Source organism: Melanaphis sacchari, unplaced genomic scaffold (assembly GCF_002803265.2).
Source record: "Melanaphis sacchari strain LSU unplaced genomic scaffold, SCAv2.0 Contig78_pilon_pilon, whole genome shotgun sequence".
NCBI classification, from domain to species: Eukaryota; Metazoa; Arthropoda; class Insecta; order Hemiptera; family Aphididae; genus Melanaphis; species Melanaphis sacchari.
Window position 1 is genome coordinate 713,926 of NW_020271554.1, and position 18,931 is coordinate 732,856.

At 22.1% G+C, this 18,931-nt stretch overlaps 2 protein-coding genes across 3 annotated transcripts; both read left to right on the plus strand.

Moving 5' to 3' along the window:
- Positions 1-283: 283 nt before the first annotated feature.
- LOC112601446 (histone-lysine N-methyltransferase, H3 lysine-79 specific-like) lies at positions 284-2,160 on the plus strand. Of its 2 annotated transcripts, none has more exons than XM_025349088.1 (4): positions 284-431; positions 1,054-1,088; positions 1,214-1,489; positions 1,625-2,160. In XM_025349088.1, exons 1-4 carry the CDS (start codon positions 388-390, stop codon positions 2,098-2,100), a joined length of 831 nt encoding a protein of 276 aa, XP_025204873.1. In that variant the 5' UTR covers positions 284-387; the 3' UTR covers positions 2,101-2,160. The 2 variants fall into 2 exon arrangements, with proteins under 2 accessions (XP_025204873.1, XP_025204874.1); XM_025349089.1 differs by having other exon boundaries at positions 1,217-1,489.
- Positions 2,161-5,884: 3,724 nt separating this feature from the next.
- On the plus strand, positions 5,885-9,602 carry LOC112601454. The gene is made up of 3 exons (XM_025349097.1): positions 5,885-5,973; positions 6,035-6,102; positions 9,107-9,602. The coding sequence occupies exons 1-3, from the start codon at positions 5,924-5,926 to the stop codon at positions 9,565-9,567; spliced, it is 579 nt and encodes a 192-aa protein (XP_025204882.1). The 5' UTR covers positions 5,885-5,923; the 3' UTR covers positions 9,568-9,602.
- The last annotated feature ends 9,329 nt before the right edge of the window (positions 9,603-18,931 follow it).

The window sequence follows — 18,931 nt, forward strand, 5'->3', positions numbered from 1 at the left end:
TGAAAAGAACAATTAGCTTAAAAACATTTACGCTAAAACGGTCACATGCCTAAAATTTCCATTTCATCTATAAAACAGTTTAGTCACTTTACCCAGTTTTTTTTTTTTTAAATCTAGCACTTATGTGTTATATATTGTATACTTATAATATAGTAGTACAACAAAAATAAATATTTAAAATAATGACAGAATAATACTTTTTATTTGTGAACGTTAATTACTAACATTTGTGAACTCAATATTTTGGCATACGAGTATATTATTTACCTACGTAAATATAATGCTCATCATAGTATACAAAGTACATCACATTAAAAGTGACATAGCATATATTATATATGGTTTTGGTACTGTTTGAAAGCACGTATTTATTTAAAATTAATAATAATGTGTTTAACTTCAGTTGTGTTAACTGTCGGTTTGACTATTGTGTAAGTATTTTTAAATTTTTATCATTCTAAGAAAAACACAATACCTTTGTAAAACATTATTATAAACTTTCGTCAAGTAATATGATAGATATCTATATTATTATATTTTGTTAATACACAGGTTTTGAGCCATTATGTGTTTTGTTTACTAACGATAATACCTACGTATAATAATAAATAAGGTACATATTTTGAAAAAGTAAATGTTTTCATTCTACTTTTGTTTTTTATCTTATTTGTTCATTAAAATTTAATTTTATAGAACCACTAATTTTGGTTGTTCAATAAACATATTTTATTAACATTGTTTGCCATAAAACATTGATTTTTTAACGACATTTTTGCGTTTAAGTGAATTATAATTTATTAAAATACTAACGGATGTTTATGAAACTAATTTTCAACAAATTTAAGTATTAAACCTCGCTAACAAGTTATGTACTAGATTTTGTAAAATTATAAAATTATATATCCCTTTAATCTAGTTATTAAAAAAAAAAACTGTATTTTTTTTTATTGTGCAATGTGCATATTAAAAATTAATTAGATACTTAACAAATATATTTACAACAATTAATGATGTATTATTAACAAATTTTAATTTAGTATAATTTTTTTCTAGATTTGCAAAGTCATGTTATTCAAATTTTAATCATGGTAATTTTAATATCACTACACAACTATAAATGAACATAAATAAGAATACCATCTTAAATACAATTAATATTTATTTTTTAATTTTTTAATTTTTTTTTTGATACAAACTTAATTATTTATTTTAGCAGATCCTCACTTTGTTTCTGGACAAGTGCCATCTATGACACGAGAAGATCAATTTTATTCTTCTAACATGCCACTTCCATCGATGGCAGGAAATCAAAATTTTTATCCAATTCCACAACAACCAATGATGCCAGGATTCCAACCTTTTTTTCCGTTTAATCCCATTAACCAACAACAATTATCCCTATTATTGATGTCAACGTACGCTAGAATGATTTCATTACTTCAACTCATGAGCATGCAAAATAGATATCAACCTTATAATCAATACAGTGGTATTTTTTTACCTTTATAATTATATTAATTAAATGAAAATTAATTTTAAATTTACCGTAAAAATTGAAATTATTAATTATTACTTCAATCCAATTTTAATAATGTTTAATAATGTTTTTTTTTTTTAAATCCAGCTTTAAACAATTTTGTCCAATCTCCAGTTCCATTGCCTTATGTTCAACCACCTCAAGTAGAAAAACAAAAAAGTTTAGAACATGAATTGTTGCAACAACAAATACAACAAGCAGAAGAACAGCATAGAGCAATTTTAGAAGAACAAAGAATACAACGTGAATATGATATGGAAATCCAAAAACACGAAGAACTTATAAGACAATTGGAGGAAGAAGAAAATAATCAAAAAGAAATAGAACATCAATTACTTAATGAAATTGAAGAAGAAAAGAAAAAAAAAGAAGCTGAACAAAAAATTCTAGAAGAAGAACAAAAAGAAAGAAAAAGAAAAGAAAATGATTTTAAATCACTCAGAGAAGAAGAATTAAAATTGCAAAATAATGAAGAAAAAAAAATAAAACAAATTAAAGGAATGAAACCAAAAATTAAAGTACCGCAAAAACCGAATAGAAAACCACGTAAATCAATAAGTTAAATAAGATACTATTTTTAAACTATAGTCAAAATACAATAAGAATAATTTAACCAATTAAATATAAAATATAAAAAAAAAACGTTTGTAAAGAAATAAATTATATGTGTAAAAAAAAAAAAATTATACACAAATATAACAAATATAATAATGAATGTACTTAAAATCACAAAATATTAAATAAACTAATCAAATAATATACGATTTCAGTACCTATATTATTCATACTACCTAATAAAACTTTGATTTGTTTATAAAATTAAAAAGAAAATTGTTAGTATTTTAAAAAATACTATTAATTAGATGACCTAACTTGATGGGAATATTTTCGTATACAATAATCTAAAAAAAAATCTCATTAATATTGAATTGAAACCTTACAATTTTTATGATATAATGGTATGTTAAATATCACACTTTCAATACATTTTTTTTTTTTTTTTATATTTATAAATATAGATTTAAAATTTTTATGCAAACAATATTTGAAAATTATTAACTCAAAATGCACTGCTTACACACAATAAGATATACATTACACATAAATCATTTCAGGTTTAATTTAATGAAACACCGCGAATATGAAATTTAAAACAGCATACAGAAACCTATTTTAGTCATTATAGTCTCACTTTTTTTACCACAAGTCACGCGGCAGTTTATTTTTTGTAAATACTTTGTGATATTGATTTCGAATTTGTTGTTTCAATAAACTGTTAAGAAAATCAAAAAATTAATTTATCAAAATCAAATCTGAATTTTAAAGTATACTAGACTTGATTTATGATATCTTATAATCACATGTATCTTCATTTATTAAACTTTTCAAGTATTCCTTTTTCCTTTTTAATTATTCATTTAAATGAAGATATCTTCCATTTATACGAAAATATTCAATAACAATTTAAATGAAATAAATTAATATTATAAACATGAAAGACGATTTAATATTTAATGAAGCTATCCGTTAGTATATTACAAATAAAGCAATAATTTAAAAGAAAAAAAAAACAATGAAATTCACAGGATTACCATTTTACTTAGAATCAATACCTGTATTAAGGTCCTTTTCTTTAATTCCACATCAAAAATTTAAAACGACATAATAACGAGAAAAATATTGTTATATATACAACTGTTATTACAACTATATTACTTTTTGAGTCTCAACTCACGAGGTATAACTAAGTACTAACTCATTTGAACAAAATAACGATCATCCTTACAATGTCAATATGCCACATGGCAATAAAAAACCGATAATTTTATTCTTTATAAAAATGACATACAATTATGTAATATATTATAGTTTTAAATATTATTACTAACAATCACTATCAAATTTTAATTAATAAAAAACAATTTAGTATTATAAGTTAAGAAATTTTACTGACAACTACTCTAGTTCATATTCATTATTCTGAAGTAATATATGATAAAAACACTAGAAACAAAAATAATTATCTAATATAATAAAATAATTTAAAATCGTACACAATTCGAATTAAATAATAAATGATTACTACGATGTATATACAGGTTCAATTAATTACTATAAACGAAAATATTACCAATATGTATTTTATTATGTTTCTTACTAAAACTTATACATTTTCAAACTTAAGTATATAGTAACATAATTATAAATAGTGCATAATAATGTTTGTAATTTCCAATAGACGCCAAGCATGTAATTACAATAAAAAAAAAAATTTAAATATGAGTGTATATATTATATACAATGAGTATTATTTATAATAACATATATTAAGTATATGAACATTTATAATACCTATTCCATTTAATAATCGAGCTTTTGAGTTTATTTCATAAGACTTGGTTCAGTTTTAAAATGTTATTCCTTACTAATCAAATATTCTCGCTAATGTACTATGTTATAGTATTCCAATATCTCATCAAATAATTCCAGTTATATTACTCGTATTATTAAAATTATTCATTGTTTTAATTTTGTAACAAAAATAAATAATGTAATCATTTTTAATTATAAATACATTTTTTAATAATATTTTAAGATAATATCTATAAAACTAAGACTACTAGCACAAAAAAAGTAATTTCATTGGATTTTACCTCAGTCTATACCTTTAAGTCCTTTTAACTATAAAAATTTAAATAATTAATCAACAAACATTTTTATTTCATTCACGTTATCTACCATATATACATGTAAAATTGTTGGATCTGAAAATTATTCCTTTTTGAATCCAACAACTTAGATATAACTTACAAATTATTGATCTTACTTAGTTAATTTTTCTTAAAGCTTAATTTATTAAAATATTTTTCTTATTCACTATGATTCTTCTTACTGTACAACGTATAAAATTGTTTTTAAATGTAATAATACTTTATATTATTCACGGTAGTTATTCAACCTTGGCATAAACGTTTTAAAATTATGTTTTAAATACTTTCTTGAAGTGGACGATTTAAGGCGGTGGCGTGGAAATCGAATCCTCTGTTGTTGCATTTTTTTTTCTTGTATTATAACTTGAAATAAATCAGCTTATATAATTTCAATAACTTGATTTATTAAATATTACTAAATGTGGTATAATTTTGATAATTTAAGCTATTGAATTTAAATAATATTGCATTTACAACAAACTTTAGCAATGATAATATTGTAATGTAGAATAAAAATCTGTTTAACATTTTTATATAATATGTTATTTATTATTATTTTTTTTTTTTTTTCAAGAAGAAAATTACATATGAAGCCATCTTCAATTACTAGAGCTTTGGTGATGAAAGTACATTTTTTAGCTTGTTGTGAAACAAAGCTTTTTAACTTTGTAGACTTTTATATATCTGCTTTACGTATATTGCAGATAGTTGAAAGAAAACGTTCATCATTATTTTGCTTATGACATGACAAGCATTTTTTCATAATAAATACTCCTAAGAGAGTAAAAATTTTGTTTTATGAACTAAAATTATTTTATATTTATCTACATGATTTAAATTTAATTAATGCAAAAAAATAATTAATTTAATATTTTATTGAAACAAAATTAATCTTCTAGATGACAATCAATTAATATTTTTTGTTAATTGTTATTAAAAACTATACTGTATAGAATTTAATTTAATGTTAATTAATTATACTATCAATATTCTTAATCATTTGTAAGTTTATATTTTAATATAAACATTATTATTATTATTAATTTACAGCATGTATTAGGTTCGTTTAGTTAATTTTATCATTTTTATAATGTATCCCAACTCCTTACTCCTACCTAATATTTATAAACTATAAGTTTTATATTTAATTATACAATTGAAATGTTGAATTTATGTTTTTAAATATCTAGATTTAATTAAACTGGTCAATGTTACTACAAATGATTACTATTATTACTCGTTAGATATAACTTTTTACTCATTATTCATTACTATAATATTATTGTTTTAGTAAATATGTATAATATTATTTTTTTCGTGCCTACAAAAAATTAATATGTATTTAAATTTTAAAAAACGAAATACAAAACTAATTAACGTAATACTGTTCCTAACCAAAAATATACTTGTAATGGTAGCTATATATTATTTAATTATGCGCAACACGTTTTGGAATATGAATAGAACACATTGGTAAATTGTCACTTGCAGTTTTTAACACTTGTAGTCTTAATTATCTTAATGCATTTGAGTTTTATGGTAGGCGATATATTTAACATAATACTAATAATAATTCTATATGTATATACTATATACTTAAAATAAACATTTATTGTAAATCAATGGAAAAAATAATTTTAAAAATTAATTAATATTTATCTTTCCAATAGTGGAGATGATTTCGAAGTACATATTATTAATAAGTTTATTTTCACATAACATAGTGTAAGTTTGCAAGTTTAATTATTTTGAAGATTTACATTAGATTTTTTTCTTTTTATTTTAGATATTCAATCAATATGTATTTTGGAAGACCATACATTCCAAACTATTATTCAATTCAAAAAAATAATGGTAAATATTTTTTGTTTAAAATTATTATATTTTTGGATCCAAAATATAGTAAAAAATATAATTTAATTTTTTAATTTTCATTACGTGTAAGTAGGTGAAAGATTCATACACAATTTTTCATAATATATTGATTAATTGTATAAAATAAAAATAATTACAATAAATTTATTTTATTTTTATTTATTATTAATTTATTGATGTCACTAAAATAGTCAAACGTCTATATGAAATTTCTTATTATTATTTTCGATGAATTAAATATTTATGCTAATATTAAAAAGTTAAATTTATAAAAATATTTTTTTATTTCATGTGTTTATATAAAAAATATATATATAATCTGTATTCGTGGGTATATAAATGCAGTAAGTAAAAGTTATCTAGTTATAAATTTTTAATATGATGACATGTTGGAAAAAGGTGTCCAATGAAATCACTTAAAAAACTCCAAATTTATACTTGTATCATTATTATTCATAACATATACACAATATATACATCATCAACATTTACGATAAGTATATGAGGTGAATGATAAAAGTAATTTTTAGTTTTAATTAAGTATGAAGGTACAATAAAATATATTTTATTGTCAGTGTAAAGATCACGTCACTAGAATATTTTTTTTTGAAATGGTTGGATAGCTTTACTGTTATAGTTTCTTCTTCATGAAACTAACTTTTTAATTAAAATATCAAAGAGATGTAAAATTGAACTGTCCATGTTAGTGGCAATACAAGTGACTAGCTATAAAAGACAGTACTTATACAGATAATGCATATGGGATTTGATGGTTTGATTTGTGACATGATAAAGGATGCTAAAAATAAAACGTTAGTTTTGAATTTTAAATAAATTTCAATTAATTGTGGACCATCTACTTATATATCATAATAAAATAAAAACGATTTCAGATAAATGTTATAATCATTTACTTTATTGTAAATGTTTATTGAGTATTGGGGATATTAAATTGTGAAATTATATTAAGCATTTTTTATTTTTGAGCAATTATTACTTTTTGTAAACATGATAAATCTAAAGAAGTCACTTCTAATATGATTAAATATTTAGAATAATTCACTAAAAATACTTACTCCCATTTTTTTCTTTTAATAATGTATTTATTCAAAATCTGATCTTTGGACATTTTAAACACACTTTTTAGAAAAAGAAATATATAACCTGTACAAAATGTCATAATAAGGCATAAGAATATGTGAAGAGAGTAAAAAACTTAAAAATTAAAAGAGATTACTTGTCTTTGATGATTTGACTTTAAGAATTCACTCAGTAATAGGAATCTGACACTTAGCCTGAAGGTCTTTTAAATATACTTAAAGAACATATATTCATTATTCAAGTACTTGAACTCTTTTGTTCTACCTAAAGAATGTCTTGGGAAGATACAAACTAATATTTTTAAACAAGAACTCAACTTTTTTATTGTAAAATATTTAATCACATTTTATAAAAAAATTCATTCCATTGAATATAAATTCAAAATTTGTGATACAAGACATCTATCATTATCAATATTCAAATCGCAAGTATTTGAGAATAATTTTGAATTCCCACTAATCAATTTAAATCAATATTTATTTATTTTTTGGAAATTAAAATTTAAAAAAATATTATTTCTCCAAAACTAAGTATTATAATATTATTCTAAAAAAATATACTTAATCGAATCATTATAAACTATTATTAACTTATTGAAAGTTAATTAATATTTTGTATACTACATTAACATTATATTGTATTTAATATGTATATTATTAGAAAATTATATTTAAATCTATTAAAAAGGGGAGTTTATAGCTATGACACGGCAAAAAATTATAGACATGATTAAGACTGTGTACCGTATCAAATGAAACGAAACGCATTAATCAAATTGAACAGATTTACTTACATCGAAAATCAAGTTATGTCTAATATTCTTAGACATAATTTAACTTGGTTACAAACGATTAATTATCAGACGATGGTTGGAGAATCACGAAATATATCGTAACTATTCGGTGGAGAAACGTTACGTCGATACAACTATAGAAGTGTCACCAGAGGTCATAAGCAAGCTAGTATGCTAGATACTTAGATATAAGATACATCCTATGTGGCCAATTTAATGATAGTAATACTAGTAATATATATGTAACCACAAACATCTAGAAACATTCATTAACAAAATAGCAACTGTTAATTGTTTATTAATTACAATTTAGAATGCATAATTTTTTCGTTCTCGTAAACTATTAAGTATGAAATAGGCCAGTGCCACGTAAACATACAATTAACCACTTAAGTTTTTTTAACTTAAGGAAAAATGAGATTTGTACACTCTAATGTATCTTTAAAAGCTTTGTGAACATTTTTTTTGATATTTTTAAAGTAATGATTTTCTAAAAATAAATAAACTTCTAAATTCCGTTTCACTGTTATAGTAAAAACTATTATTTATAATAAAAATATTATTTTAATTAAATACCATTCGTAGTTCTTAAATATTATATAATAATTTAAAAAAATATTTAAATAAAATTAAGTTAAAACTTATTTTCTTTTTTTTTTATTTAATTATACGTAAATTACTATTTAATTTTAACTTTTAAATTATTTACAACTTAAGTTAAAAATCATTAAATAAACGTTTTCATAAGATTTCCAATATTTAAAGGAAATAAATTTAATTCGTTCAATAAACACTTTAATGTACGTAAATCATATTAAAATTTAAATATACATGGAAATTGTGTTTCACAATTATATATTTGTATATTGAATTACAGTCTTTATTAAATTATAATTTTAATAGTTTAAAAAATAATAAGCTTTACGTTATATTATATGAACATTGAATATATTAGATAACAATAATTAAAAGTTATAATTAATAAAATAAATATAATTTGGGTTGTTAAAAAATAAAAATGTAAAAATTATTGTATCATTGTTCTTATTGCCATTTTGTTCCATAAAATTAATTTAAATATTTATAAAGTATTTCAGACCTTACCAATAAGCTTTGGAACTTTTGACAATTCCAGTAATGTTTACAAGAAACAAGACGTTCAATTGAATCAAGGAAATAGGTTATCACAACTACCAGAATTCGTAAAACATAATAATAAAGAGAATAATATATATCAGAGAACCTATGAAGATAAACGACTTGAACCACAGAGCGAATATTCAATAAAGCACCACCTTTGGAACATTCATGCACAACAAGCCGCTTACCAACTTCATCAATTAGCAAAACAAAAACAATATCAAAAACATTTACTAATGAAACAAAAAGAAATCAAAAAACATCATGACCATAAAGAAAAATTGAAAAAAGAAAAAGAATTAACACAACGTTTAAAGCTTTTACAACGGATTTACTATGAGAATTTACTACATCGTGAATTAGATGAAAACGAACATGAATTACATAAAAAAATAGCTCATGAAACTTAATATAATAAAATAAATAAACTGTATAATAAAAATAAAGTTATGTACAATTTATTGCCCTGTCAAATAATTCAACAATTTAGTATAAGAACACTCTTAGGTTATCTCTATATAAGTCAAAGAAAAATTTAAAATGCATACGTAATATTTTTTTTAAAAACCTTCAAGTTTAAAATTTGTCAAAATCACAAAAAATCGATTTATTTAGTAGTCGAGAAACATAAAATAGTTCCATTATTATTAACAAAGACTTGAAAATTTATCATAAGATTCCACATATTAAGTTTTCCCTACAAAAACTTAAAAATCTTAAAAATACGTTTGTAAAAATGCTTTTTATCAATTGAAAATAATATTTAAAAAAAGAATATTCTTAAATTAAAAAAATAAATACATATTTTTCAAGTTATATACTACATTACATAATTTTTTTTTAATCTCTTAACACTCATTTAACCCATATTAACACGAATCATAACGGATATTATGTTACGCAACTATAAAAACCTAATACCCAGAAGCTTGCTTACATTTTTGTTTTAGTGTTTGAACATCTAAATACATCCATCATCAAAAACTTGAAACTCTAATACATAATTTAGATGCAAGCGCTTGTTTTTTTTCTATATTGCTTACATACTGACGTAAAGTTTTATAAGACGGCACTTTAGGTATACAATATAAGAGCAGTTATGTGTAAAATTGAAACAGCATGTTTAGTTGTGAAATAATTTTTAACTTCTCAAAGGTAATTATTAACATACAAAATACAAATAATAATATCAGAAACGTATTGACATTTTATATTTAAAAATATTGTATTTATTTAATAAATTGTAAACAGGTTTAAAAATTTTAATTTACGAAAATCCTGATTTGCTTCTAAGGTAAAATCACGTAAAAAACACATACCATCGTAAAACTAATACATTAAAATCGCTCCACCTAAAATGTTAATACATTTTTAAGAATTATACATTTATATTGTAATATAACTATCTAATATTACCGAACCCTTTTTGTTTTTCAAAAAAAAAAAAAAATATGAAAATATTTTCTTTCGTCATAGTATTATTATATTATACATATTTATTATTAATTTGAGGATATTCGTAAATAACTATAACACCTAACCATACGTTTATGTATGAAAATGAAATATGTATTTGTTTTTTTTTTCTTATTGCGCATAACGACATATCGATATGACACGATATGACACGTTTGTTTATATTATGAGTAGGTATGTGAATAAAACAATAGTCAATAAGCCTGCTTACGTTACACACTAATCAGTATTCAGTTTAATCTATTGTTGTTCCATGCGGTATTATATTAATTCATACATACCTTATAAAGCAACACTATAGGCATGCATATGATATTATGTTAACGATAATATTGCCCATACTGAATAACTAATCCGTTGATAACCCGTGGTAATGCACTAGTGTACCGTATGATATTATGAACTACAACGAGGATGTCTAGAACTATGAGTTTAACAGCAACTGCTATTATTCACAGAGATTTACAAAGTTTAAAAAACACTTTCTATTCGATCAAATAATTTTAGAACATAGCAAGTTAATTGATGTTCGTTTATGTTTCTAATTTTTATAACTACATAAATATGTTTTTATGCATTATTATAAACATAACCATGCAATAGTCAAATGAATTTTGAAAAATTAAAACATTTTAAATTGGGTAGTGTTTAGTTTAATATGTCAATTACACGTAGTTTTGGATCATGTAAACCTCTAATATCTAAATGTGAAATGTAGATTTTACTCATAAATTAATCGTGCTATTCCGTGTTCATGTTACACGACTGTATTCCTCTATTAGTATGAGATAAATTTAATATGCATTAATGCATTATTCTAAATTACATTATTAATTATTATACATTTTATACATATTAAACAAAAATCATATGATTATAAAGTAACATAATATTAGTATAATACTTGTATACACATTTATTGGCTCTTAGCTGACATAGTATAAAAATTAAAAACCATTTGTAATCATGACGATTTAATCTCGTTTTTAATGATTCCTCTTAATTGTTAGATGGATCAAGCGCATGATTATTTAACAATGGGTCTTTATATAAAAATGTAAAGCCAGAAAATAAAAGTAGTTATTAGAATATTATAGTACCTTTAAAAATGTTTTCTTTATCAGCACTAATTTATTTAATGATTTAATTACTGTATAATGGCATGCGTTATTAGGTAAATGCTATTATCAAAATATATTTCAATAAGGCTAATCTATATAATGTATAAATTAAGCATTAAATGTAAACCTTTTATACTTGTAATATTAAATATAGTAGCACTAAATTGACAGATTCACGTTTATAATTAATTGCTTTATCCTCAATATTACACAAATACAAATTTGATTATCAGGCATAGTCTACATTATGATGGAACTTGTAAGTTGTTTCATCTTTCCAATATCTTATAGCATGATATCTGATTAATTTAATTTATAAAATTTAAAACACAATATTTAATTTTTTACTAAAAAAAAAAAAAAAATGGTTTTATACTGATAAAAAAAAAAAATACAGTTTTAATTTTTAATATAAATTATTCAGTTATATTCAGCATGATAAGTCATAAACTTAATTATTAACCTACAAAAAATGCATACTTTACTACCGAATAGATAATACGAATAAGAATATTAGTTATTAAAACTTTTAACTTAGTAATAAAAAAAATAATGTTGAAGGGCGTGGATACTTTTTTAAGAAATAAAATGTTCGCCACAAAAATACACGAAAACGACCACTATATTCATAGCATAACTAAATTACGTTATCGTTGTTATTATGCTGCTTTTACATATTAACAAAAATACTCCATTATACTATTTTAATTAAAAATTAATTAAAAATATAATTTTTATTTTATAAGTAAGTGTTATTTTTATACATCGATTAGAAACTACAATTTTCAAAGTTCGATTAAATTGTCAATTTTTCAGTGGTCGGTAATTTCAAGTATATAATTTTATACCTTGTAAACTTAAATTATACTTATTTAAAAATCATACGTATTAAATGATTTTTTAAAAAGATCTTTTTTAAATTTTTTCGAGTTTTTTTTTTTTTTGCTTTAAGCGTAAGGTGTATAATGTATAAATAAACTAGGTTTTCACTGCATTCTGATAAAAATGTATTATAAATTATAATTAACATTAAATAAGAAATAAATTAGTTTTACATTTTATTTTTTATGGGTATTTTTTTGATAGTAAGACTGCAATATTTCAGGAGTTAAATATTTCATATAACGAACTAAAGCTTTGCCTATCGATAAATTACCTTTTTTTTTTTTCAATAAGAAACTAGCTATACTGAAATGTGAACAATTTAAAAAAAATCTGTGTGAGTATTGGTTTACCTCTGCACTACTCATAATCGTATTTTCTTTCGTTTTTCTATAGTTTAAAATTACTTCATATTGATATACATTACTATCCTTCACCGAGGATCCAAAGCAAAATTAATACTTACACTGCAACTTCCAAATTAAAATACCAAGAATTGATTTCATTTTAACCTAATAACTGATATGATGTAGTATAGTTAAACTTTATTAAAATTATTTGGTATTTACTTTTATCGTAAGAATTTTCTAATTTTCTTATTTAGTAAGAAAAATAAACATGATAACTATATCGGGTATAGATGTACAAGCTATAGACAGAATAACCAGGCACAAAAAAAAAAAAAATCGATTGTCCCCGTTGAACCAATAATGATTGTGAGACAATTGACCTAGAACCAATAAATTATGTTTTTACTATAAAATTACAGATGCGATTTTTATACGAGCCAAATATATTATTCACCTTTAATTTAAATCAATGTCATATCAATAGAAAAAAATCAAGATGCCATCATATTATTTAAAACCTAATCTGATATAATTTTAAGTAAAAATTGCTTTTCTACTAGGAGCAAAGTAGGTATATGTAAATTTGTTCAAAATGAAAAATACTATAGATCATAATTTAAAAAATCCACTTGATAAGTATTTCTTATTTACGTCTATTTGTACCTATATATCAATGACTGAATAACGTCAATATCAGTAATCAATATTTTTTACAAACACATTATTCAATATCATCATACTTTATCACAATCTTATACAACTTATATTTTTTGTATGTCTCCAATTTTAAAAGTAATACGTGTAAATGTAATTAAAATTTAAAGGAAGAAAATAATTATTCAGTTTAAAGTAAAAATGTACTCTACTTATTTATACTTATTGGTAATTAAGTTTTTGAAAAATAGTTTCTGAAAAATAATTTATATTTTAAAACCAATATAAATTGATCTCCGCGGTAAATTCGATATTTTTGCATTACTTAACTGTACCTACTCGGCTAAAAAAATTAAATTATAAAATCAACCCATTTGCATTATTAATACAATATAATACGAACAAAATATCATAACTGAATACGTACAATAAAAACGCGCTGTCGTGTTTACAAACTATAAAACAAATATATTTACTTTTTTTCCTTTATATAATTAAATGTATTGTATTATTGCCCAAAAATTATGCATTTTGTAGATAAAGATGTATTTAGCTTATATATTACACAAGCCACTTATAAAAACGGAAATACTGCCGATAGGTTAATTTGTATGACATTTATGTATTTTACTTATATTTACGATGTACGTAATAGGCATATTCGTCTTTATAAGCAAAATTAAATTATCAGAGTTCCAATAGGTACGCTAAGTCGTCTACACAATATGATCTCTGATAAAAAATATCGAAAGGGAAAGATAAGTCAATCTAGATTCAAACGAAAAAAAAATATAATACCCTTCTAATATAATATTGGATAATCGGAGATTTTTTTTCATTTTCAAAGAATTATTATTGGTTACTATCATCCCTGTCTATCTATTCGGTTCATGTATTTGTATGTGAACATAAGTCCTTTTTATTTTGATAAAGTATATATTCAGACAGGTTACTATATAAATCACCTTCCCGTTACTCAAGAGAACAAAAAAAAAAAAAATCTCTTTACGATAGAATACATTGTACTATCTATACCCGAAGATAACTATTATTTAATTAAAACTATTTTTTTATTGAAATATCAACGTTTATAAAATACATCAAAAATTTAACTCCATTAAAGCTATTTCCTTTAATTTTCACTATTACTATGGATAATTCGCAACAATCGAATTCAGGTTACATTAATGATCGAAACATCAATAATGAATAATGTTTAAAAAATATAACGTATAGTTTGTTATTACAGTTTTGAAAAGTATGACACCCCAGCGATTTTTCTTTTAGAATTAAACAACATTATTTAAATATCCTTAAGCCGAGTCGAACCTGTAACTTTTTTGATAGCTACTTTCACACTACCATACATGCATAATTTATTATAGTTACTTCGCTATAGTTTGATAGTACTATCAGTAGTCTATTTACACGACAATACTCTCATGATAGTGGCTTTACTATAAGACCCATCACATTTTACTGTCATCTTTAAAATATGTAAATATACCAATCTTACGAATATTTTGAACTGTGTTACATACATAAATATAAAAGTAATATTATTGTATATTTTTCGATAAACTTTTTTAAAAATTAAAACAGATGGCTTTATTGTTTTTAACGAGGTATTTAAATAAGTACAGTTTAAAATATTTAAAACAAGAGTATTAATTTAAGTACACCTATATTGTGTTAATTTTAAATTAATTTTGATCATTATTCTTAGTTATCATCACTTCCAAAAAATATTATTTATTATTTTTTTTTTATACGTACGTACTTAATTACCAATAATATCTTCTTTTTTTACAATCAAACATTAGTAAACACATTGGTTTTCAATTGTTTTTACTACTTATTTTTAGAACATATTATATCACCTTAGTATATTGTCATATCACATTGCATTTTAGTTGGATTATTTAAATTTTCTGAATCACCTTCTACTTAAGTTTACGTAAAAACTTATAGCATATCTGTACAGGTAACACTTGAGTTATAAAGTAAGTTTATAATATCTCTAATATATGGTTAGGTCTAAACCTCAATCTTTTAATAACTAATTTCATGCCATGTTTTAACCACAATTTACCAACCTACGACGCACGCTTTATCATAATCTGTCTGGGCATATGACACTAATAAAATATCAGTCATTCCGAACAGTGAAAAGACGTTTATTTTGTTGAACAAAAATATTAGCACCTACTAACAACTTTAAATACACTTTATCAACTCTTACCGATTCATACAATGTAAAATTTAAAAGAAAAGTGATCCAGAATCCTTTTTATTATCATAATCATGCTTTTTAAATATATAATATGGGTAGATAAGTATTTTATCTATAGTTTAAAGTTATAAAATGTTATAACTATTTAAAAGTGATTTATATATCTTTTTACTTCAATATATTTAAATCTCATCCAATAATAATAATAATACTAAAATCGTTTGCAAATTCCAGGATATACTTAAAATGCATTAGTTTACAATACATTATTATTCGCATTATAAATAGATGATTTTGAATTATAATCCCCATTTGCGTACCATCAGATACATATCAATCAACTCAATATACTTACTCATAGATTCCTATTTGATCAAAATACACTCAAATACACTTAAGCGACTTATACATTTCACTCAATGTGTATTCAACACAAAATATGATTTAATACTATTAGAGAAATGAAACTAATCACAAATAAATAACGTCCTTTGATTAAAACAAAGCGTAGATACTAAATATTTAATACCTAATAGGTATGTAATAATAATATTAGTAACAATAATACAATACATATATTGAATGAAGTATTAAAATATGATATTACACAAAGAGCATAATATTATTTTCAATAAATATTTAGGTAGGCTAGTAATTTTGACAATAAGGCTTACAATAATATTTATTTATTTATTAACATTTAATTGTAAACTCAAATCATAATAGACATATCAAACACAGGTACCACCTATCCGTGTACTGGCGCTTAGTATGCCAATTAAACGCTAACACTATTATGTATCAAATAATTATTCATAAATTTATAGTTTTACTAATAAACCATAACTTTAAATTAAAGACAGTGATTAATATTTCAGTATTATAGAACATGGATCGTATTTTTTATAATATAGACTGTGGAGTATATAGATGTTGGAACGTAAAACGTCAAAATCAATAATATGAAAGTACTATATATAACTACTATAGCACTATAAACTTACTTGAAAGTTGACATATGAAATTAAATTTAACTTTATTTACTCAATGGACATATTAATTAAACACGTCATTTTGTATACGTAATAATGTACGGTATCTCTTGGAAATTATCATTCAATTTATATATTACTCACCTTGTGGTTATAGGTTATAGCCATGTTAGATAATCATTTTCTCGGTCTTGTTTAATTATACACTACAACCAGAATATTCAACCAAAACCATTCCAGTGTAGTTATTTATCAAAATGTATTTTCATCTTATAAATTAGAAGTTAATATGAAATTAATTGAATTTACAACAATACTATGTCGTAATGTATTTTTGTTTGGAAAATATTAGGTAACCATAATTGTTAATGATACTATAATGTTAAAATACAATAAAGAATTTCTATAATGTACCTTTCATATTTAACTTATTTTAAATAGTTATATTTTATAGGTTGTGAATAGTAATGTAAATATTATCTAAAAAACCATTTTCATATCTACACAATAAATAATTAATTTTCCGTTATTAATCTAAATAAATAGACTCTCTTATTAATAACCTCTAAATTAATAAGTGTTAGATATAGAATTTAATTATTTCAAAAGGTATTTTAACTTTTTATTCGCCGTGCCAATTTTATATGGAAAATTGTGTAGGCAAGAGAGTAAGAAAATAATTAGCAATTCATAATAGAGTTCGAAAAGCATATTTATAATTTTCAGATAATTAAAAGTTAAAAACCATATTATATGAAAACAAAGGGTAGCTAACGTGTTCCAAACTCGTGTAGAATTTCCAAACAATATTTATAAGTAATTAAATTATAGAAAAGTAGGAAATATTATAATTATATTTTTTATTTGCCTAGATTTTTTAAGTTAAATATAATAATATAATAATTAAGTGAAGAATAATAAATACATTTTTTTTTTTTTTAACATTTAAAAACATATGTTTTAAGTAATATTATATTAATAATAACTAACCTTGTCCTAAAATAAACAATATTAATATTTATGATATTATTATATATGATTAATATTATAATATATTAAATCATATTATTATTATGTTTTAGCTCATATAAACTATAAAGCTCTTTTAGATTCGAAGGGATGCAATGAATATATTAGTATTATAATGATGCATTTTTTTTTTGTGTGCGTTTCTGACTTTGCCTTTTGGAGTAAAAACATATTTCGATTTTCAACTCTGAAAGTAAAATGGTTTCTGTTAAAAAAATCGTATATAGTCAGTAGTACTTTTCAATATATATCTTAGAAAAACAAATAAGGGGAAAACGAAAATGTTTACGCAAAACAAATTTGTGACAAAATACAGTTTTTTTTTCTTTTGTAATGTAGTTCTTAAAATTTTTCCTTAATATTCATACAAAAATTTATCAGACATTAAATGTATAACTTTAAAAATGATTTAATTTTTTTTTTACACTATTTATAGTAAAAAATATGTATTATTTTAAATTATTTAATATTTTACTTTTTATGATATGTTTTTTGTTTTTGGATAAAAAATATTGAAAATTTAACATAAGATTCCTCATAGGCTAATTATCGGAACTTAAAATGTAATATTAATATACATATTTATATGATACAAATTTGTTATAAATGATTGAAGCAAAACATTTTGGATCTCTAAATGTATTGAAAATATTATTACACAAATTAACTTTTTTTATTTAAAACGAAATATTCAAAATATTTAGACTATTTTTAAAATATCTATAAAAAATAGAAATTTTCAAATGTTTTTAGTTATTTATATAAAAAAAAAAAAAAAAAAAAAAATGAAAATTGTATGATTAGTTAAAACTTTGCAAATTAATTACAAGATTTCGTTTAAGTTTTTCTCATAAAAATTTAAAAATTTTAAAAATACTTTATATGATTATTTTTAATAACCGTTTGAAGTTCATACTTTGAAATTTTAATTAATAATTAATTCTGAAAAATTAAAACAATTATTTCTTCATCAGTATTTCATACAGTGACCTAAAAATCTAAACAATCTATATAATTTTTTTCATAAATATTTAAAA